At 44.5% G+C, this 24637-nt stretch overlaps 1 protein-coding gene across 7 annotated transcripts in view; it reads left to right on the top strand.

Moving 5' to 3' along the window:
* STOX2 (storkhead box 2) overlaps window positions 1–24637 on the top strand; it is a 294752-nt gene that overhangs the window by 172282 nt on the left and 97833 nt on the right. Inside the window, exon 2 of one of the 7 annotated variants that reach the window (XM_068278722.1) lies at window positions 4507–4548. The exons of 5 other annotated variants lie outside the window; for them this stretch is intronic. In XM_068278722.1, the coding sequence (XP_068134823.1) occupies window positions 4507–4548 (42 nt within the window). Of the gene's footprint in view, window positions 1–4506; window positions 4549–4580; window positions 4693–24637 lie in introns of those variants that run through there. One more of the 7 variants, XM_068278724.1, reaches the window with a different exon arrangement.

Below are 24637 nucleotides of genomic sequence, written 5' to 3'. Positions count from 1 at the left end.
GCTGCATTGTAATGTACTGCGTTATAGTAACTCTCTGCATTGTAACGGAATGTGTTACAGTAACTCGCTGCACTGTAACGGATTGTGTTATAGTAACTCGCTGCATTGTAACGGATTGTGTTATAGTAACTCGCTGCATTGTAACGGATTGTGTTGTAGTAACTCGCTGCATTGTAACGGATTGTGTTATAGTAACTCGCTGCATTGTAACGGATTGTGTTGTAGTAACTCGCTGCATTGTAATGTACTGCGTTATAGTAACTCGCTGCATTGTAACGGATTTTGTTATAGTAACTCGCTGCATTGTAACGGATTGTGTTATAGTAACTCTCTGCATTGTAACGGATTGTGTTATAGTAACTCGCTGCATTGTAACGGATTGTGTTATAGTAACTTGCTGCATTGTAACGGATTGTGTTATAGTAACTCTCTGCATTGTAACGGATTGTGTTATAGTAACTCGCTGCATTGTAACGGATTGTGTTCTAGTAACTCGCTGCATTGTAACGGATTGTGTTATAGTAACTCGCTGCATTGTAACGGATTGTGTTATAGTAACTCGCTGCATTGTAACGGATTGTGTTATAGTAACTTGCTGCATTGTAACGGATTGTGTTATAGTAACTCTCTGCATTGTAACGGATTGTGTTATAGTAACTTGCTGCATTGTAACGGATTGTGTTATAGTAACTCTCTGCATTGTAACGGATTGTGTTATAGTAACTCGCTGCATTGTAACGGATTTTGTTATAGTAACTCGCTGCATTGTAACGGATTGTGTTATAGTAACTCGCTGCATTGTAACGGATTGTGTTATAGTAACTCGCTGCATTGTAACGGATTGTGTTATAGTAACTGCATGAAGGCTTTGTATTAACTCTATGTCCAGTTTTCATTGCAGCTCACACACATTATAATGCATGCATTATGCTATGCTCACAGTGTGAATCCAGCCTTATGCTAGGTACACATGATGAGATTTTCTGGCAGATTTACTGTCTGATTATTTCCAACATATCCGATCTGATTTCCAATAATTTTTCTGATCGATTTCCCATAGAAGTGAACGGAATATCGATCAGAAATCAGATCAGACATGTTGGAAATAGTCGACCTGACAGTAAATCTGTCAGAAATTTGCATCGCGTGTACCTGGCATTAGTGCGCGCAAGCGCTTAATCTTTTCATGCCATTGCAAATCATGTAGACTAAGCCAAGAACAAGAAGTAATGCAATACAATATGTGATGCGTTTGTAAGTCTTTGATTAGCTCGCCATGGCCATTTTATTTATTTATTTATTTTGCTTCCTGTTTTACCCTACATGATTTCATTTGTAATGTAGGCGGCATTGATCAATTCTTTCTACATACCAGTATCTGCTGTGTGGGGAAAAAAAAACTGTATTTACTGCATTTCAGAATATTTCCACACATGCACAATTATCTTATGAATTAACTACTGTAGCTGTAAGGTGCCCACTTATGATGCAATTCCATGTAATATGAGAGACCACCTAAAGTATCCATTCTAAACATATTCATTCAGATTAGGGCTCGTATCCATTGCAACGCAGGTGGCCATGCAATGAGCGCGGCTCTGAGTTGCACCAAGTGATTCCCTGAGGCGCCACTTGTGATCCCATTCATTATAATGAATGTGATCGTCGGCGCAATCGCCCCAAAATGCATGCAACCGTGTGCTGCGGTTCAGTGGTGGATCGCAGTGCATGTATGGAAACATCACACAGTGCAGTCTATGTACGCTCTGATGTCCTTTTGATTGCATTTCCATAAGCACAACCGGGGTTGAGTCGGGCGTGAACGCGGGTGGACGATGTCCACCTGCTTTTTTCAGAGGGTGGATGTCGTCCGCCCTAGCATGTGTGGAGGGTGAGAGCACAGTGAAGAGGGAGTGGTGGGCACAGTGGTGGGGAAGGGGGGCGTCTCCCCCCTTCCCTCAGCTTGAGGCTCCCCTTCCTCACTCTCCCCTCCAGAACTAAAATGGGGACACCTATACACCTAGCTGCATATACTGGGGACACTTATACACCTAGCTACATATACTGGGGACATGTATAGACCTGGCTACATATACTGGGGACACCTATAGACGTGGCTACATATACTGGGGACACCTATACACCTAGCTACATATACTGGGGACACGTATAGACCTGGCTACATATACTGGGGACACCTATAGACCTGGCTACATATACTGGGGACACCTATACACCTAGCTACATATACTGGGGACACCTATACCCCTGGCTTTGTATACTGGGGATGCCTATACACCTAGCTACATATACTGGAGACATGTATAGACCTGGCTACATATACTAGGGACACCTATACACCTAGCTACATATACTGGGGACACCTATACACCTAGCTACATATACTGGGGACACATATAGACCTGGCTACATATAATGGGGACACCTATACCCCTGGCTTTGTATACTGGGGATGCCTATACACCTAGCTACATATACTGGGGACATGTATAGACCTGGCTACATATACTGGGGACACCTATACCCCTGGCTACATATACTGGGGACACCTATACACCTAGCTACATATACTGGGGACATATATACACCTGGCTACATATTCTGGGGACAACTATACTCATGGCTACTTATACTAGGGACACCTATAGACCTGGCTACCTATGCTTGGGTACCTATTTTGGGGGAACTGCTGTCAGATTATCTGTATTTTTGGGGAACCGCTGTTAACAGATTAAGTGTATTTTGGGGAACAGCTGCCAGATGATGTGTATGTTAGGGGAGCGGCTGCTGCCAGATTTCATGTATTTTGGGGAACTGCTGCCAGATTGTTTATGTTTGGGGGATCACTGCTGCCAGATTACATGTATTTTGGATGATCCGCTGCTAGGTTTTGCGTATTTTGGGGAACTGCTTCCAGATGACATGCGTGTATGTTGGGGGAACTGCTGCTGCCACATTGTCTATTTTGGGGGAACCACTGCCATATTGTCTGTATTTTGGAGGAACTTCTGCCAGATTAAGTGTCTTTTTGGTCAAATGCTGTCAGATTACATCTATATTTGGGGGATACACTACGGCAGAGCTCAAATTCCCCGGCAGACCTTTTACACCACTGCTAAGGTCATGTATATTTTGCCCCACCCATGACCATGCCCATGTTATGCTTGACCACGGCCATTTTTTGGGGCAGGTGTTTTTAGGGTGAGTCCACTTGCCTCTTTTCCCAGGACTAGACCCCTAACCACATCTGAAAGTGCAGTATTCTCCGCAGAAAAGTTTTCCAGCCGGGTGTCAAGAAAATAGCCGGGTGTCATGAAAAAATAGCCAGGTTAGATGAGAGGATGCAGGGCTGGCTCTTTTCTGCACAACTCTGCTTACAACAGAGGAGGAGGTGAGCCGATGACAGCCGGGTGTTCACCAAAACTAGCCAGGTGGAGCACCCAGCTAAAAGAGCCTGGGGAGAACACGGAAGTGTGTATATGAAAACAAGCCCTTACCCTTCTACTACACAGATTTGAATCAAGATTGTATCAAAAATGGGCCCCTTAAGCCTATAACTTTTGTTGTAACCACCCATTGCAGCAATGCTGGTACAGTACCTCTGGGAACAGTATTTTTTATTTTTTCCCGAGCTGCGTGCCTTTCAGTCATTGCACAAGAACTGAGAAGATTTTTGCTGGCTAGTAGTTGAATGAGAAGCTATCACTTGAATAAGCTTACTGCGTTGTAATTAATTCCTTATGCAGTTGGGGTGACTTGGCATTGTGCAGCACAACTGAACTTGAGGACAAGTCATAATAGATTGCTTTCAGGTCAGCTGGGAAATTTTGTCAGTTCTATTCAGTAGCCTAAATGCAATTCACATTAGCTGGTAACAAAAGCAACAACTGGGTTAGCATCAGTTCTTTGTAGTCATGCAACTGGTTTCCCATACGCTGGTAAAGCCATGCTCTGGATACAAGCTAGACTCTCAGAAGTGTTGATGTTAATGCAAGTCACTCCGCACATTATCATAAGCTGATATCGTTTCAAGCCAGGATGCTTGTTCACTTTGTTCTCTTGAAAAATTTCTAAAGACAGAAGAGACAAGGGTTATGAGAAACACATGTACAGTGATCTAACCAAAACAGGCAAGGTGCTATTGTGGAACTGCTCATTCCCTATTTTATGTTGAAACTTATCACCTCTTAATGTGTACATCTTCCTGTTCCCCTTTCACCACTTCTATGGCTTGTCCTGTGGTTAGCAGGCATTAATTATCCTATTCTTTCTTGCCAGTCACACAATTTTCTTAGCACTGTATGTCTTTAAAATAACCACTGAAACCTTCTATAATTTCAGGGAAACTAGAATGCCTCTGTAAAAATATCCACAATTTTTAACGATATTTATATACTTGTAAGCACTAAACTTCCGCACATACTGGTAAATATGAAAAACTGGAATTTGTCTTTACCTCTCAAGGTTGCCAATCTAATTTTTCAGGTATTAAGGACAAAAGAAGAACAAATTCTCAACATACCGAAGGTATTACAGTCAGTCTGAGGAGGTTGGGGCAGTGGAGAATGTTCTGTAAGGGTTGTGGTGCAGCTTGTTTTCGGCCACATTAGCAATGCTACTGTACAGAGCGTATGTGGGAAGTTGGCCACTGGAGGAGACCTGCTGGAGTAGGTAAGTATGTTTCTTATTGCAGCAAGCTACACAGCCAAACTTTGCAAATGGAGAGGGTTTTTTACGGATAGTGCTGTTTCTTATGGAATTAATTTACGATGTCCGGTAGAGAGGAGTTATTTGGTAGTAATGAGTTGAATAGTTTGTTGTACAAGAACCAACTTTTACCTAAAAAACTGGGAAAAATGACTGACCGGAGTATAAACCGTGCGTGGAAATTACAGAAGCTATACTCTCTACTATACTCCCTGTAAGCCTTATATGGTTAACTACTTGAAGACCGCCTCACGCCAATTGGTGTGCAGTCCTGGGGGCGTGTTTTGCAGGAGATCACATACGCATATCCGCTTCGTCATCAGTCTCCCATCGGCAATCGCACGTCCATTTACAATGTACAGCACTGCGATCTAAGGCAGCGTTGTACTCGGGGCAGCCGTGACACTCGGCCGGGACATGTTACAAATTGCCTCACTGTTCACTGAGATTCTGCCGGCATATGGCGGGGGGGGGGGGGGGGGGTCACCACTGCACGGGGCATACGGCGGGGGCACTCTGGGCCTGATAGGACTCGAGTATAAACCGAGACACCCCCCCTTTGGGCCATTTTTGTGGTCCCAAAAACTCTGCTTATATGGTAAGTTAGATCTGGAGGGAGGTTTGATAGTGCCTGTCTTCCTTTTAACATGGAGTTACATTTAAAGCTGTTTTAGGTCTCCTCCTGTGCAGCGCGACAGATTATATTGTCTTGTCACTCAACTGTCCTTCAGAGGGGCTCACAATCTAGTACCTGCACTATTTATATGTCTATGTATGTATTGTGTAGTGTATGTATTGTAGTCTAGGGCCAATTTAGGGGGAAGTCAATTAACTTATCTGTATGTTTTTGGGATGTGGGAGCAAACCAGAGTGCCCAGAGGAAACCCATGCAGGCACGGGGTGACCATACAAACTCCATGCCCTGGTTCAAACTGGGGACTCAGCGCTGCAAGACAAGTGTGCTAACCAGTATGCCACCATGCTGCCCATGAGATTCCAATAGGGACTTGGGCAGCAATAAAAAAAAAATCAGGCAGAAGTTGTAAAGCAGCCTGCAGGCCATCAGTCGTAAGGCAATATGACTACTTATGGCCTGAATGAACAAAAATAAAATAAAAACGAGTATAGATGCACCTGGCCAGTTCTCCACCGTAGTGGAATATGTGATCAGCATGCTGGATTTTCCCTGACTACTTGTTATGGTATTGCCCCCGGAAAAAGTTTTGGGAAGTTTCTTGCTCCTCCACCCCACACATACCTTCCCAGGAAGAAGGCCAATGAGTGCGTCTGTACAGTTCTACACTGTAAGGAAAGATGGTAGGCAGATCATGCATTATACACTGTATTACCTTCTAACGGCTGTAGTCAGCCTTTAGGACTCATTTCCACTATTGCGAATTCGCATGCGTTTTTCACATACGAATTCGCATAGCAATACAAGTGAATTGGACTGTTTCTACTTGTCAGAATTCCTTTGCGTTTTTCTGTGTAGAAAAAAATTGCATGGCAGAGCCATCAGAATTCGCATATCGCATACCGCTATGCGAAACGCATACAATGTATTTAATAGGAAATTCGCATGCGGTTTGGTTATGCGAATTTGCATGCTAATTCGCATAGAAACAATGGAAAATCACACCAGCACTGCCATAGTTAATTTCGTATATATCGTCATCCATGCGAATTCGCATGAAAATTCTCATAGACCCGCATGCAAAATTCTCATCCGCATGCAAATTTTTCCCGCGACGATTCCCACCGCACAAGTGGAAATGCAGCCTTAACCACTTTGTCCTCCTTGACGTATAAAAACGTCAAGGAGGACAGGCGCGCTCCCGCAGCTGATCGCGCGCGTGCACGCGCACTCCCGGCCGCGGAGTCGGTAGCCACGGAATCAATGTATCGGGCTATGGAGCCCGATCATTGATTCCTCTCCCCCGCTGAAAAAGCGACAGCTTCTCTCGGAAGCTTCGCTCTTTCTGAAGCTGTGTCCCTCTAAGCGTACATTGTACGCTTGGAGTGACGTCATGTAAAAAAAATCGAGATTGCCATCTTGTGGCCAAAAAGTAAAACTACAAGTAAATGCCCAAAAACATTACAATACACCAATATTTCCCCAAATAAAACACTTTTATATCCCACCCTCCCAAAAATGCCCACATAAAATGTTTAATAAAAAAAAAAAACCATTACTATAAAAAAAAAACACATAAATATTTACCTAAGGGTCTAAACTTTTTAAATATCTATATAAAGATGAAATATTTCTCTCTATTTTTTTTTTATAAGCTTGTAAATAGTGATGTATGCAAAACGGAAAAAATGCTCTTTTATTTCCAAATAAAATATTGTCGCGATACATTGTGATAGGGACAGAATTTAAATGGTGAAATACCCATGACAAATGGGCAATAACAATACGTGGATTTTAATTATGGAGGCATGTATTATTTTAAAACTATAATGGCCGAAAACTGACAAATAATGAATTTTTTCATTTTTTTTCTTATTCTTCCTGTTAAAATGCATTTACAGTAAAGTGGCTCTTAGCAAAATGTACCCCCCAAAGAAAGCCTAATTGGTGGCGGAAAAAACAAGATATAGATCAGTTCATTGTGGCTAATGAATGGGAGTTATAGGCTAATGAATGGGAGGTGAACATTGCTCGGATGCATAAGCTGAAAACGACTGAGATGTTAAGTGGTTAAACTTTCTTTGCTGCTAAAAAGGAATCTTCTAGTTCTTGTTTTAAGAAAGTTCAGGAAGGGAAGAAAATTATTTCACTCGTGGACACAGACAGGAGTACAAATCTGAGAGAGGTACCTAACTCAGTCCAAGGCCGAGAAAAAGTTTTAGCTGTAAGGCTGCTTCTACACAGGGACGTTACAGGCGCACGTTAGTGCAGCCTGTAACGCTCCCCAACTCACAGCAATACAAAGTCAATGGGGCTGTTCACACTGCCCACGTTGCGTTACATTTAACGCTGCACGTTCTTCAGAATGTGCAGCATACTATAGCGTTCCAGCGGCTTAAGCCGTGTTAGACTGTTTGCACATGCTCAGTGTTGGGGCGGAGAGGAGGCGGGGAGAGGCCGCTACGTAGCCGCGCACATGGCTACTCAATATGCACTGCACTGGTGGCCGCTGATTGGCTGGCGGTACCACGTGATGCGGAGTGTTTCACTCCGCATCACGTGGTTCCGCCGGCCAATCAGCGCCACTCTCACTGCCCTAATGCGGAAAGAGCCGCTTGACGCGGCTCACTCAACGTCCTCTACCAACAGCGGCAGGCGTACCATAACGTCCACTATAACGCAACGTCCCGGTGTGTAACTAGCCTAAATGTAAGGGTTCATCCCCACAATGCTGAAACAAGCACATTGCTCTTAGTTCCCTGCAGATGACACCAGTATGTTTTGTATTTTTGCTTAAACACATTTCTGCACACATCTCTAAGAAAAGCTACATGGTACAGTCATTTGTGTTGAATTGCAAATGCAAGACATATGCTCAGAATTTCACAGAAAGAATGTATGCATTTTTTATGCCTTGTCATGCTGTTTTGATGAGAACAGCCTGAAGCCATGCATATACAGTAGATTTCTGTATATAAACAGGCAAATAATTGTCAGTGAAGGTCCATACACACGCTAGATTAAGGCTCATTCACACTACGTGCATTGCAGTCAGTTTTGACACACTGCACATAGTGTGCGATAAACATGGTAACATAAAAGTCCACAGACTTTCATTTTAACATTCGCAGTATGGCAGTGTGTTGCTGAGCAGTGCATTTTAATGTGTGGGGAGTGATTAAATTGCACTATGCATGTGCAGTGCACACTAATAATAGTCTATGGGCAGCCCATAATAATGCATGCTATTTGCATTTTAGCACACGGATCATGCAAATAAGCCCAGCTGAATCAGCTGGTTTCGTTTCCCTCTATGTCACTTCTTCTGGAACTACAAGAAACCACAGTGCTTCGACAATGCAGTAAAACACGTAGAAATGCATGGAAACGCGCAATGAAATGCACAAAAACACAATGATAAATGCATGTTTTTTTTACAACCATTTTAATGCATTTGAAACCCATTTACTAATAGTGTGAATGAGCCCTTAAAGTTGCTGCCAACAAGCAAGCAATGTTGCGCGTACGGCTTTGCACCCAACAAAGAAAAATGACGTCTACACACCGATATCTCCAACAACTATGTCATTTAAAGGATACCTCAGTGAAAAAATAAATATGAAAGGGAGGCCCCCCCTCATTTACCATGTGACGGTCCTCAAACTTACTTCCTAGTAGGGATGGTCGAGGCGCACTGCACAGATGCTGCCTGGCAACACTTGTCCTTGTTTGCGCACCTGCAGGCGGGAGCGCTCTGCGCAAGCACACTACATAAGTAAGTTTTGGGGCTGGTATGCGGTAAAAGAGGGGGATGGAGGAGAAAGGTGGGAGTGGTGGGCATGAGAGCCTCCTTTTTATTTTTTGCGTTAAGGTATCCTTAAATACTTTGCACACAAGCAAAAGCAACAATTTGCACAACAGGTGCTCATGCTGTAGGACAATGTTGTTTGGGTTATTTATAATTTTGACCACGTTCAAAGTCTATGATGATGAGAGAGGTATAAAGTTAGTGTCACCATCCAACAAGGAGTTCCAGATGAAAAGCACAAACCGGGTCGATACTGTCCAGATCAAACCACTATAACCATCTTCATCTCAGACCATCACGATATTGCACATAAAGGAGAGAAAAAGGTTCATAGCGTAACCAGTTAACTGATACTGTCACCTCCACCATACCAGTGTGAACCAAACACTTCCACCTCACTCTCCTCAGTGCAGGGTCACACCCCCCTTGTGTGCCCGCACTCACCCAGCAATCTTCCTATAGATCCGGAGGTAAGATGTAACAGCTTTTTGGAGGGTAAGTGGGCGTCACTATAAACTTGCAGGTCTGCAAACTAAGACAACTTGGAATAGTGTAAAACCGTTTTAATAATAAAAGTAAAAAAGTCGTATTGCACTCACAAGGAACGGTAACAACAGTGCATTGTATTAGTGAAGATCGGTCCCGGGTAGCCGCCTCCACAAATGCCGCCTTGAATATCCGCGTCCTCTCACTGTAGTACTCGCTCCGTCAGCTTCCGGTCTCGTGGGACGTGGCTCCGCCCTGATGAGTCACATTGTGATGAAACGTGTTGGGCGAGCCCCTGATGAGTCACATTGTGACGAAACGCGTCGGGGGGGGTGTGACCCTGCACTGAGGAGAGTGAGGTGGAAGTGTTTGGTTCACACTGGTATGGTGGAGGTGACAGTATCAGTTAACTGGTTACGCTATTAACCTTTTTCTCTCCTTTATGTGCAATATAGTGATGGTCTGAGATGAATATGGTTATAGTGGTTTGATCTGGACAGTATCGACCCGGGTTGTGCTTTTCATCTGGAACTCCTTGTTGGATGGTGACACTAACTTTATACCTCTCTCATCATCATAGACTTTGAGCGCGGTCAAAATTATAAATAATCTTTGTTGCATTGTATACAGGTGCTATTGACCAGCGCACCACGCTTTTTCTGAGACTCTTTCCATTAGCGCACTGGTTTTTGGTCTTTAATGTTGTTTGGGTGGCATTGTCTGGCCAACTGCACGATATCTGCCCAACAGTCGTCTGAGTTGATCCACAGAATGGTTTGGGCAAAATGCCCAATATTGGTCACTCGTTTGGCTACATTTTTCACAATGATTGTCACCTGTTATGGTGAAATCTGTAGTTCGTGGGATGTCTCCTATGACTTTTGCATAATGTGTGTACCCCACAGTGATTGAGCCAAATGTTTATTGGCCCAGGCAGGCATCGAGTCCCAGTGATGCATGTTTTCTGTGAGTACAGTCTTTATTGCTAGTTAGTTTTGAGAGATCCTGCCATGGAAGCTCTTATGGCAGCCTGTATTGCTTTTAGCAGATGCAGCATTAGGACTGATGGGAAATTCTCAGTATTTCTCTTGAAATGCGCTGCACCATGCATGTGAAAGTATTAAAGAGAGCATTGTGCTCATCCTCCTATTAATTTTACTTTATAATTGCTAACGCATATTTGTACCTTGTGCCAAGCTGCAGTGTCAATTGCAGAGTGTGGGTGAGTAATCTTCTGGCAGGAGGCCTCCATTTTTCGGATGACTTCAGGAGGTGACAACATGGTCTGCACTCTGAGTCAGACTGCAGAGATGACTACAGGCTTTACAGAAAGTGTGGGATCATAGATCTGCAGAATAGAACATATAGATCTGCAGAATGTGCCTTTAATATCTTCAGGATGCAACAAGCCTGCAGATCCAGGAATAGCACAGCTATTGCATATAGTTGTCATCCTTATTTAGTCTTGGTGCATTGGCCACAAATCTAATATGCTGCAATACAAACATGTGGAGAAGCTGCTTGTAAGCTTCATAGTTAGGCTGTCACAGACGCATGGCGAGAAGATTCCTTGTTGATCTTTTTAGTCAAAAGCTTACATGTATACAATTAAAAATTCTCTTACCAAAAATAGTGAACAGTGATACATTTTTGGGGACAGTAAGACTGATCACTGTACAAACTCTGCTTTGCTCTCTGCTGGTTAGCCTGTTCTGTGGAAAGGAGGAGGAGGGGTTCTGTTGCAGGAACTTCAGAAATTTCCACAAGAACAAAAGACACAGATCACTGATCATCATCAACAATGCTGAGAATGCCTATACACGCACTTTTTTTTTCTCTTTCTGTATGACTTACCGTAGTTATTTTATCCTTTCATCATCATTATTATACCCCATTCTTATCTGTATTCCATACATGTCTCCCCTTTTCTTACTAATTGCGTCCTCCTTTTCATGCTGAAATCTATTGAGTCTGTATAGTGTGTGGATGGATTTTATCAGATCAACCCTTTCTAACTCAGTTCTGTGATCATCACCCCACCTTTTTTTCTCCCTCTGTGAACGTTGTGTACTTTGAGGGCTGGAACCCACAAGAGCGGTTTTTTGAGCATTTTGGCAGCGCTGCGATACGCTAGCGTTTTGCCAAAACGCTCAGCTGATGTTAATGAATGGGGCAACTTCCACAGGAGCGCGTTTCCCAGAAACGCAAACGCAGGACCTGCAGCATTTTGGGAGCGTTAGCGCTTCAATGTAAAGTATTGAAACGCTAGCAGAAACGCTCAGCAAAACCTAAACTGAGCGGTTTTGCTAGCGTTTTGCGGTTCAGCACACTGTAACAAAATTAAAAATAATTCACAGGACCAATCAGGATAAAAACGCGAAACGCAAAACGCTACACAACCGCTGAGGAAAAAAATACACTGTTGCAAAACGCGACCGAAAACTCGCATGAATCCGCTTGCAAACCGCTCATGCAAAACGCTAGCGGTTGCGTTTTGCGTTTGCGGATTTCAGTGGGTTCCAGGCCTGAAGCAGTGTTCCCCAACCCTGTCCTCAAGGCCCACCAACAGAGCATGTAGAAATCCACAGAGGTAGTTAATCAGCTCTGCTGAGACACTAATTACCCCACCTGTGCATGTTTGTGGTTTTCTGCAAAACATGCACTGTTGGTGGTACTTGAGGACAGGGTTGGGGAACTCTGCTTTAAGGTGGCCACACACCATACAATTTTTTTAAATATCTGTTAAATTTAAGAATTGCAATAAATTTTTCTGATTGTAACATTTCAAAAATATGACCAATGTAACACACACCTATGTTTAATTTTTCCCCAATTATGATACAAATGATTGGAAACTCTGACAAAGTTGTGTATATCAACAAATTGACAAATTGACAATCTAACACACACCATACAATCTTTAGAAAGATTGAAGAAAAATATCTGGCATTCCGGATCGATACAAATAGAAGAAAACGGGAAATCCGATCGGATTTTTCCGTAGAATGAAAAAAAAAAGCTTTCGATTTTTTTTCGGGAGATCCGATTTTTATTGAATTGCCGTAAAATCTGATAATTTTATTGTATCGTGTGTGGCCACCTTTAGAGGGATAGACGTGGACCTGGAGGGGTCTCTACCTCCTTGCACTAGAGGGAGAAAGCGACCCAGCATCAGCAGGGATGGGGGGTCAGCGCCAGCTCTAGTGCTGTAACTCCGCCCCATTGCACGCAGGCAAGCATAATTACATATTTGCACAGCATGGTGCCAGGGAGGATCAAAGTTTTGAACTTTGTCCGGCACTTAGATCCACATGGGGTGACATCATGCTGGAATAGCTATGGCATGTGTGTGTAATACTGGCTTATGAAGGTCTACCCAGATAATACCTGCAAACCATGCGGAGAGGATTACACTCCATGCACGTGCTGCACTCTGACGCTCCTTTTCCTCGCTGAACAGCCACAAGGGACCGGGGTCTGCTCTCTGGTCTGTGGTCTCATCATGTGAGCTGCAGCTGTTTCGCTGCCTATGTGACTCTGGCCACTGCCCTGATATGGCAATTATTTGCTGTAGGGCAGCACTACTGCTATTAGGGTGAATATTGAGTGAATGCCTGACTGTATGCTACCCTGTGCCAATCTTATCTGAACACATTGTTTTTTGGTCTCGGCCCCCCAACTCACCACGCCAGAGTAGGCCCCAAGCCAGGAGATCGGCTTTTGAGTGCTGTCATAGGGAACTTCCAGGCTTGCCAGCAGGTCACCGCTGCAACACCAGGGCTCTGTCTCGTTTTCGCTTAAAGAGCACCTCTGGCCAAAAATAGGTTTGTCTGTCTGGCAGTACGTATATGTAGCCTATGCACTGTGTACAGTTAAAGAAAACCTGAACTGAAAATTAAAAGTCAAAATAAGCATACACAAGTCATACTTACCTCCAGTGTACTCTACTCCTCAATCTCTTTCTCCTCTCCTGCGTCTTGTTTGTCCACTGTGATCAATGGAATTCTCCGTCCTCCATTTTCAAAATGGAGGACGGAGATGTTACAGTTTAACTGTGTGCTGACCAGAAAGCGGTTATGGTGTAATGATTACACCATAACCGCTTTCTGGTCAGCACACAGTTAAACTGTAACTGTAACATCGCCCACTTGAGCCATAGGGAAACATGGACACATCAGTTCTCCTCTCAGCTGTAACTGACAGCAACTGATATATAACTGAGAGCAACTGATATATTTCAGTTCTGACAAAATGTTGTCAGAACTGGAAGGGATCATTGTCAGAAGAAAATTGTGAGCTTCTGAGAGGAACTGATGGCAAGGTAACTATGTAATGTTCATTTGAAGTTACCTCGAGTGTTTATTTTAAATAATTTTACTCAGTACAGGTTCTCTTTAAACATATAAAGTATACATGCAAAGTATATTCTTTCTCCTCATGCTGAAGCCTTGCTAAAATACACCCTTAGCATTGTGTCCTCCCCTCTAGCCTGGTTCCCTCCCCTGCCCCTCCCTCCTCTGTTCTCTACCTGCCTGGATCAAATTACTTTTCACAGTGTGTATAGAGAGGAGAGCTGCTGCAGTCTGTCTGTTTGCTATAATTCTTATTTCATATCTGCCTGCCTGCCTGGATTAGATCACATGGACATGGGGGTGGAGTTATGACATCAATCCCCCCGCTTTCTTTGCACCTATTGTTTGGAAAGGAAAAAAAAATCACTCCGCCCTAATTTCACACTGGGGGTGGGGATTTCAAGACCATATATAGAAAACTGGACCCAGAGGGTAAGAAAGTCATACTTTGTGTGATTTTATATATCTTTGCAACTTATTAGGTTTAAAGCAAACTGTAACTTATAATTTAGGTACTCTAACTATCCTTCTTCTTGTTTTTCTCTTCAGTCTTCCTTTTTCTCTCTCTCTCTGCACTATCCTCTCCCACGGACATAACGCGGGCGGCTCCAGAGCTGCAGAGCAGTTGAGCTTAGCAGACCTAAGCCCGTTTATAAAACAGGCTCTAGGCCACCCTCACAACTCCCTTCCCGCCCATGTCGTCTGCTGCCGGCCGCATGTCAGTGCGCATGCGCGCTCCCCCACTGCAACCACACACTCCTGCCCCCCTGGCCCCATCCTCCTCCTATCCCAACGGCCGCCCATGCTGCACATGCACAGTAGCGCAAAAGCACAGGGAGAGGAGGGGACGCAGACAAATTATTATAGAGGATATATATAGTCCAGTTACTGTGCCATCACCGACCCTGTATGTGCTGAAAATAATTCTGTTGTATTTGGTGAAATAAATGATTCTGATTATTATACCATTTTATGCATCTTTACTATTAGATTTCCTTTGTTACAAAATGAAACAGCTTACCGTAGTTTATTTTAGTTTTGAGTAGTTTTGTCTGCTGATAGCTGGCTATGACATTTACAGTGGTTGCATGAACGTATAGGAAACAGTAAATTCGGGCGCCTGAGGCTAGTGGACAAATCGGGCGCCGCCATTCACTCCTATAATAAATATCGTTTAATGGGCGCCCGATAGGAAAAAAGGGCGCCGGTGAAAAATAACGTTTTAAAAGCGGCGCACGGAGACTTAATGTTTTATTAATGCTTCTCATGATTACACATTATTTAATGATTTATACATTTTTAAATATTATTTTTAAACGAAAAACAGTACATTTTTTTTTTTACATTATTTTTTTTTTTTTTTTTTTTTTTTTAAGATTCTTTATTTAAAATAACATTTTTTAAGAAACATCACATAAAAATATGCACGTTAAATAGTACATAAGTCATAAGTGCAGAAACACATTGGTACATTTAACAAAGCTATCTTGATAGCAATCCAGTGCCATCAAGAATCTTTTTCAATATCTTTACATACAGTACCGTCTAGTATCATATAGGTCAGATGAACCTGAGATGGATTTGTTGTGCCAGAGCGGACCAAGCTACGTAATATCTAGTGGTTAAAAGGAGTCCCGGGGCCCCTTAGGGAACATACACCCAGGAATCCTTTATAGCTTAGCCGTAGCTTAGTGTGAGGTATCAGCAGGGAAACCATCTGACTGCTAAATCCAAAATAATCTATAACTAATAGGTTTAATATCATCAGCGAAGATAGAAAAGAGAGAAAGAGAGAAAGGAAGAATTAGAATAAGGACAGTGCATACCGCTCCACCTGGGTGCCCGCCACCCCACGAGTTCGTTGGCCAAGGGGATAATCGATTGTAATCACAGTGCGATTCCTTGAGAGTGGGATTTCAAGGATATAATGTGTCTAGGAGGATATGAGAGAAGCGTACCTGGGAGACTCTTTAAACTCAAACCACCCAATCCAGGTTTTCCAATATTGGTCTCGTGTTTCCCGCAAGCTGGCGGTTAGGTCCTCCACTTTTTCCACCCAGTCAATTTCTCTAAGCCATTCTAGTATAGAGGGGGGTTCTGACATTTTCCACTTCCTAGCTATTAGAATCTTTGCTGCATTAATCAAGTGTCTAGTGAGGGTTTTTTTGTATTTCCTTATTGACCACTGATTGTGGTGCAATAAAAAGAAGGCTGGGGAGTCTGGGGGAAGATAGTCTGTTAGAGTATGCATTATTTCTCTCACATCCTCCCAGAACCGTCTCAGTTTGCTGCAGGACCAGAACACATGCACCATCGTGCCTGTTTCCTGGCTGCATCTCCAGCACAGAGGGGAAGATGATGGGTACATTTTGTGGAGCTTGGAAGGAGTCAGATACCACCTAGTGAACACTTTGTAGCCTGCCTCCTGGCTCCTTGAGGAAATGGAAGACTTGTGAGAAAAGATGAGTATTTTGTGCCATTGCTTATCAGAGAAGGACATATTGAGGTCCCTTTCCCATTTAGCTTTGTATGTGGAACAGGGGTCTTCAGTGTCATTCAATAATGAGTATACCAAGGAGAGAGTGCCTCTTATCGTTCCCCCATCCATGCACGTTTTTTCAAAGAGTGAAAGGGATCTCGAAAAGTTCGCCCTTGACCCCTGTGTCATAAGAAAATGGTCGAACTGGAGGAGGCTCCAGGCGTCCAGGTTGGGGCTGTTGAGGGAGGTCCGAAGTTCCCCGAGGGTTACCCACCGTCCCCCGTGAATCAAATGCATGGCCCTAAGAGGGGTATCCAGTCTCCATTTCTGGTAGCTGTTGAGGCTAAGGCCCAATGGAAAGTTGGGGTTACTTAGGATGGGTAGGAGGGGGGAAGGCCATGGTGAGATGGTCAATTTCTCTCTAACTTTTAGAAATATTTTAAGAGTTTGAGTGATTAGGGTCGTGGCCATTGTCGAGGTGATAGGGGGTCGGAGAGACCAGGGCAGTAATGCTAATTTATTTCCCATTAATTCCTCCTCGATGCCCACCCAGCGCTTGTGAGCTGCATGTCTATGCCAGTCGATGATTCTAATAAGAACTGCCGCTATGTGATATAGTCGGGGGTTTGGAATAGCCATACCCCCCTGCTCCTTAGGGGCCGTCTGGATGGAATATTTCAATCTAGGCTTGCGGCCCTTCCAGATGAAGCGAGAGAAGGCTTGGGAGACTTGTTTGAAATATGAGCTAGGGATAAATATGGGCAGTGTTTGAAAAAGGTAGAGGAGTCTAGGCATGATTGTCATCTTAATAATGCAGCTTCTGCCAAACCAGGAGAACTGGGGTTTATCCCAGTTTATAAGGTCCTGCTTAATGCGTTCCAGAGCGGGTGGGAAATTGTGGGAAAATAGATCTCTAGGATTTGGTGTGATTTGGATGCCCAAATACTTCAGGGATTTACTAGGCCACTTAAATGGGAAGTTGCTCTGTAGGGAGGACCTAAGAGGTCCCGGTAGCAGTATTCCCAGGGCTTCACTTTTATCATAATTGATCGACATATTGGAGATTTCCCCATATGTTTTGAATTCTGCCAATAGGTTGGGTAGAGAGATATGTGGGTTAGTTAGATAGAATAATAGGTCGTCCGCGTAAGCTGCTATTTTTGAAGAGGATTGGGGGAAGGAGACGCCCTGAATGTCTGGATTTGCCCTTACCCTACACAGAAAGGGTTCTAAAGAGAGAGCAAAGATTAGAGGGGACAGGGGGCATCCTTGACGGGTCCCATTATGTATGGAAAACGTGTCTGAGAGGACCCCATTAGCCCTGACTCTTGCCATAGGCCTCGAATAGAGAGCTAGAATTCGCTTCATCATCCCATCTGCTACACCAATATGTCTGAGAGTGCCTTCGATGAGGTCCCAGTCCACCCTATCAAAGGCCTTTTCGGCGTCAGTTGAGAGTAATAAGGTTGGATCGGACCGGGACCCCACCCAGTGCAGTACGTTCAAAGTCTTGATAGTGTTATCCCTGGCCTCTCGACCAGGGACAAAACCCACCTGATCTAGGTGAATCAATCCCGGCAAGAGGGGGGCCAACCTGTTTGCCAGCATTTTTGAGAACAGTTTCAGGTCGACATTAAGAAGGGATATTGGTCGGTAGCTCTTACACAGGGCTGGGTCCTTCCCTTCCTTAAGTAAGACCGAAATGTGTGATTCAAGCATGTATGGAGAGAATGAGCCCCCTCTTTCCGGAACCTCAGATGTGGCATTAAAGGCCTTCAGCATGTGTGATGAGACGATGGAGCGAAACTTTTTGTAGTACTCCGGGGTGAACCCATCTGGTCCGGGGGCCTTGCCAGAAGGCGTCTGGGAAATGGCTATCTGAAGCTCATCCATAGACAGGGGACTCTCCAGCATCTCAATATCCTCCGGGGCGAGCCTAGGCATCTTGGATTGTTTTAAGTAGTCTATAATTTTGGTTCGCCTGTTCTCCCTGGAAGATGGTGAGGAGCCGGGCGATAAATTGTAGAGGTCAGAGTAGAAATCCCTAAATACTCCCGCTATCTCTTCATACTTATGGTACAGGACTGAGTGTTTATCTTTAATTTGGGGGATATAGTTAGCAGTTTGTTGGGTTTTCAAAGCTTTAGCTAATATAGAGCTGCACTTATTGCCAAATTCATAAAAAGTGCGGCGACACCGCAGGGCCGCGTACTTGGCTTTAGAAAATAATAAGGTTTTAAAGCGCTCTCTCTCTTTAGTGAGTGATGTCAGGATTAGGGGCGAGCTCCCTCTTTTATGCTTCATTTCTAAATCCCCGATATTGGTTATGATTTCCTGAATCTCTTTGTCCCGTGCCCTCTTCTTTCTGGCCCCTTCTCTGATAAGCAATCCTCTTACAAAACACTTATGAGTTTCCCAGACCACCATAGGGGAGGTGTCTTGTGTCGCATTTATTTGGAAAAATTCTTCCATTTCAGCCTTAATCTTAGCAAAGGTATTTTTGTCTTCAATAAGCGAATTATTTAGTCGCCAGGAGGCTGGGCCTTTCCTGGTTTCACCCAGGTTCAACTCTACAGTAACAGGAGCATGATCTGATAGATGTATATTGCCTATATTAGAAGCAGTGGAGATCGAGAGTAAATTATGTGATAGGAAGATGTAGTCAATCCTCGTATAGGAGTTGTGAGGGAAAGAATAAAAAGTGTAATCAATTCCTGAGGGGTTATGTAATCTCCATACATCGATCAGCTGCATAGATTTAAGGAGGGATTTACACTTCCGTAATAATTTATATGAGATTGGAGATTTCTTGGAGGATGAATCTATCTCCGGCTCAAGGGTGAGGTTGAGATCTCCCCCCAGCATAATACTGCCTTCAGCGAACGAATCCAACTTTGTCAAAAAGGCTTGAAGGAATTGCACCTGTTGCACATTAGGCGTATAGAAAGAGCCAATGGTGATTTTCTGGGAATAAATCGTGCCTTTGATCATATTAAATCTGCCCTGCGGGTCCTGATACTGGTCAATCAATGAGAAAGGCGTATCCCTGGACAGTAAGATAGCTGTTCCTTTAGTTTTGGACTCTTGGGGAGTACTAAAGAAAGCAGATTTATAATACCTATTTAAAAGCTTTGGTACTGAAGGGCCTTTAAAATGAGTTTCCTGAAGGCATACTACATTGGCGCGTTCTTTATGGCATAAGTGCAACAGTGAAGACCTTTTTTCTGGAACATTTAAACCCTTGGCGTTTAAGGAGAATAATTTAAGTGACTGTTGGAATGTAAACTGTGGGTAGCAGACTCCCGTGGAGCAGGCGCACAATCCTCAGAGAAGGGATAGAAGAGACAGATAGGAAAAAAGAAAAAGAAAGAACGAACAGTAAAACAAAGTAGATGTGTGTAAGAAGCCACACTTGATAAGCTAATAACACATTCTTAATATCCATTGTACCTGGTCTGGTCTTTTATAGACCAACCCTGAAGTGAGGTTTGACTCTCTAACGAGGACACCTCTTTTTCCTCGTTAAGCTTTGGCGAATCGCCCTGGGGAAAAGAAGCCCGCGACCGAACAGCGAGAGCCCCCTTGCCCCCGGGCGAGCGCATTTCGAATAAAAGTAAACACCTTCTTATTATGTAACATTAAAACATTAACATGGTATGTAGAACGTCCCACATTTCAGAAAGCTTATAGGCTAAATGAATCCCCACGAGGTCCCATGCTCCCAGTTAGTGAACCACACATCCCCACGCTTCCCTCACCTAGGAGAGGCAAAGTTATGTATAACGCTTTCAACAGCTTCCATATGATGTACATGCGCTCAGGTATAGGGGACTGTGTTCACTTTCGTCTGTGGATCCCCCCTCCTCGGCCCCCCAACCCCCCAAACCTCTTGCTAGCATAAGTGGATGCGCCCCGTTATAACTGAGGTGCGTGCTACCATCCTCCAGCCACCCCCCGTCCCCCCCCCCGGGGGCCTAAGACCCCTGTCCGCACCTCCCAAGCCAGCTCTAATGTCCCCACAGGGGATAATACAGTAATGTATGACATTAAAAATACGTAAACTTCATTTCTCCGGATGAAGAAAGGCATATGCGACCATTCTGTAACTTTCTGAGTGCCTCAGAGTGAGTACGTGGTTGGTACCTATAAGTCAGACATGCCATGCGTTCCTGAGGAAGAAATATCGTGGGAGGGAGGCACGGAGGTCCATCATCGAACATCAGGAGAGGGGGACGAGGGCCAGGGACAGACAGCCGCCACGCAGGCAGCCAAGGCCTGTCAGCTAGTTTTAACTCTAATCCAGCTGAGGTTGAGTCCAGGGGAAGGGGGGAGAGGGGGAGGGCCACTCGTGCATAATTCGGGTCCTGGGAGCCCAGGCCTCGCGGGGCCGTTGTTTAGGCCAGGATAAAGTTATAACATATGTTCAGAGGGATATTTTCCATGGGACTAGGAAAGGGGGAGCGGTGAACAGTACTCACAGTTCGGCACAGCCTAGTTGGCCTTCTTTGCTTTCTGCGGGCGGCCTGAGTATGCCGCTTCTGGATCCCATTCCGGCAGCTCAATTGAGGATAACGAAAGGGCCTTTGTGAAAGAAGATAGGTCGTCCGGGTGACGTAGTATGCTGGTAGTTGATCCCTTCGTTCCCACCAGCTGGAAGGGAAAGCCCCACCGATATTTCACGCCAGATTGCTGCATGGCCTGTAAGAGTGGGCGTAATGCACGGCGTTGGGTGAGGGTGGATGGGGCCAAATCTTGATAGAGGACGACAGTAGATTCTTCCCAAAACAGCGGGCCCCTATCCCTTGCGGCGATCATGATGGCCTCCTTATCCGCATAGTTGTGTAGGCGGCATATGACATCTCTCGGCTGTTCTTGAGGTGATGGCGTAGCTCGGAGGGCTCTGTGCGCCCGGTCAAATTTGATCTTCTGATCCGCTGGGCGATTGAGCACACTGTTAAAGATGGTGCGTAAGGTAGGTAGGATGTCATCTGTTTGTATGGATTCGGGGAGGCCACGAACCCGAATATTGTTCCGCCGGCCTCTGTTTTGCATGTCCTCCATCTGTGCCCGGATGGACTGGTTCGTGGTCCGCTGTATGTCCCCTGCTGCTTTGAGGGCTGCGATCTCTGCTCGGAGTTGCGCAATGTCAGTCTCCACAGTTGTCACGCGGTCTGAGAGGCCTGTGATATCGGAGCGGATCACCGCAATCTCCGTCCTTGTGGAAGAGACGATCCGCTCTGTCTGCTCATCGAGGTCCTGTTTGGTAGGTAAGCTCCTTAGGTACCTCCATATGTCTTCCAGGTTGCCCGCGTTTCCGGAGCTAGTAGTGGCAGTGTCCGAGGCCTGCAGCGTGTGGGAAGACGGGTCCGCCATCTTGGGAACCTCCCTGCTGGTGGTAGTCTTTTGAAAATAACGGGTCACCGGTCTCTGGGACGAGTTCTGTGAGCGGCGCTTTCTGGATTTGCTCCTCTTCCCTCTTTCCATACCAGTCTAGCCCAAGAACAGCGGGCGTAAACAGCTATAAGGTTGCTAAAAAGGCATGCGGGCCCGGGAGCTCAGCAGCAGCACGTCCTCACTCCTCCATCGCCGGCTCCGCCCCCTTTTTTACATTATTTTTAAACGAAAAAACCAACAGGGGGGTCTTAGGTTTAGGCACCAACAGGGGGGTCTTAGGTTTAGGCATCAACAGGGGGGGTCTTAGGTTTAGGCACCAACAGGGGGTCTTAGGTTTAGGCACCAAAAGGGGGGTCTTAGGTTTAGGCACCAACAGGGGGGTCTTAGGTTTAGGCATCAACAGGGGGGTCTTAGGTTTAGGCACCAACAGGGGGGTCTTAGGTTTAGGCACCAACAGGGGGGTCTTAGGTTTAGGCACCAACAGGGGGGTCTTAGGTTTAGGCACTAACAGGGGGGTCTAGGGGTTAGGGGTAGGTACAGGGAGGGTTACTTAGGCACCAACAGGGGGGGGTCTTAGGTTTAGGCATCAACAGGGGGGTCTAGGGGTTAGGGGTAGGTACAGGGAGGGTTACTTAGTAAATTTTTTTTTTTTAACGTTATTATACGTTTCAGTATTTAAACGAAAGATTAACGTTTTTACAATTGCCGATTTAATGCACATTATTTAATGATTTATAACTTTAAAAACATTAATTTTAAACGAAATATAGTACAATACATTTTTAAACGTTATCCATGCTTATCGTTAAAAACCCGGCGCCCTTTTTTCCCAGCGCCCCTTTTTAACGTACGCGAACGTATATTCTACTTCAGATTGAAAACATCCATCTGTGCAAGTTACAGTACAGTATGAAACCTAAGACCACTATATAAACAACTCTACTTTTTTTTCCTTTCTTTGGCTAAGTCATTAACTCGCTTTAAGTGAAATATATGTGGATAATTTGATCTGTCTTGTCTTTTCATCACATTACATGTCTGGAAATACGTAGTCTGTATTTTGTAAACCTACACCTCTGCTGTATCTGATCCTTTCCATAATCACAGTCTGTGGGACTCTTGTGGACTGAAATGCTATTTTGTGGAAAGGGATTGGAATTCGCCTTGGTTTTTGTCTTTTTGTGGGCATTGATATTTTGTGGTTGTAGTTTTCTTTTTATCTATTTGTTTCCAAAAACAAAAGTAAAAACATTCCCTGGTACAGATAGAAATGATTCCACAAGTGTTGTAATCCAAAACTGCTATTCAGGCTCTTGCTGTTGTGCATAGATAGTAGTAGATTTGTTCTCCTCCTCCATGGCTGGTGTGGGCTGGCACCAGTCCCTTCCCTTCTGTTCTAATAGTGGCATAGTTAGGAAGGTAACCTACCACACTCAGCTGCACTTACTTTGCTCTATCACTTCTGTGGGGCCGAGTGCTGCACAGTCTGTAGGTGCCCATTATTGATACAATTTTAGCAAACAATTGACCTTCCAATCCAATAATTGCGATCGATCGGACCCATAAATGGAATAAAACTATAACAAATCTGATCATTTTCAAGTAGCAATGATCCACAAAACTGGTGAATAAAACAATCAGTAAATCGATCGTTTGTTGATTGGTACGATCATTATCTAATTTGATCAATCGGAAGGTCAATTGTTTGCTAAAATTGTATAGTTAATGGGCACCTTTAGACCGAAGCTCAGAGTGAGGCATTGAAGTGCAACCTAAAGGAGGAAATTTAATGGAGAAAATCACACTGCAATAGTAAGTCTATGCGATGCGATCCAACGTACTACAGTATCCCAATGCAGTGCGTTACTGCATAATGCACACATTGACAGCAGCAGTGAAGCATACTTGTCATTGACTGTATGCTTCAGTGTATGCGATGCAACTGTCTCATAACATGTGATGCAATTTTTCCTTTTTGTTACAATTCTTTATTTACAGAAAAGGCAACGCAGTTCCCACGTTGAACCTAGCCTCACTCTTGCTGTTCAAAAGAAGAGATCCAGGTAGTGATCACCAAAATCAATCCATGCTTTAAACATTCTGCACACACCAGAGGGTTCTCAACAGACTTGGTCGGGGCCGCCTCTGCTTGGAGTGTAGTGTGTATACAGTGGCCCCTAATGCAAGAGATCCAGACTGGTGGATACTTTTGGCTGAGCACAGCCCGAGCCTATTTTCCTACTCACCCTGCCTTCTCTTTGACACTCGTGGGCCATGCTGTCGGCCCTCCTCCCCCATTTATAGCAACAGAACCCTTCACTAGCCTCTAGGCCAGCAATGTGTATGCCTGTAATCCTTAGATGTCTTCCAAAGCTGTGGCTACACCCACCTGTCGCCTGAGGCAGGCCATGCCAATGCAGGTGGTGATGGCCAGAGTTTCGGAAGACTGCACATAACAATGGCTGTGGCGGTTTTACCAATGGAGGGGCCGAGTTTCAGACCGCTAATCAGTATGGGCGTATGAGTGAGTTATTGACGCTGACACCCACCGATCCTGGCAGCTCTAACACAGAGCTTTTTAGCCCTTATGTGTTTATAGTCTTGTTCTTCAAGTTCAGCCCATGCCGAAGTTGTATGGATTAATAAAGGTTTTGCACTCATTTTTTTACATTTGAGACGATTCTGTTTAAGTCTGTTGCATATACCCCCCAACCCCCTGCTTCCCTTGAATTTTACGTTAAAGGGATACTGTAGGG

Source organism: Hyperolius riggenbachi, chromosome 1, assembly GCF_040937935.1.
Source record: "Hyperolius riggenbachi isolate aHypRig1 chromosome 1, aHypRig1.pri, whole genome shotgun sequence".
In the NCBI taxonomy this organism is placed as follows: domain Eukaryota; kingdom Metazoa; phylum Chordata; class Amphibia; order Anura; family Hyperoliidae; genus Hyperolius; species Hyperolius riggenbachi.
This window is presented reverse-complemented; position numbering and strand designations above follow the sequence as displayed.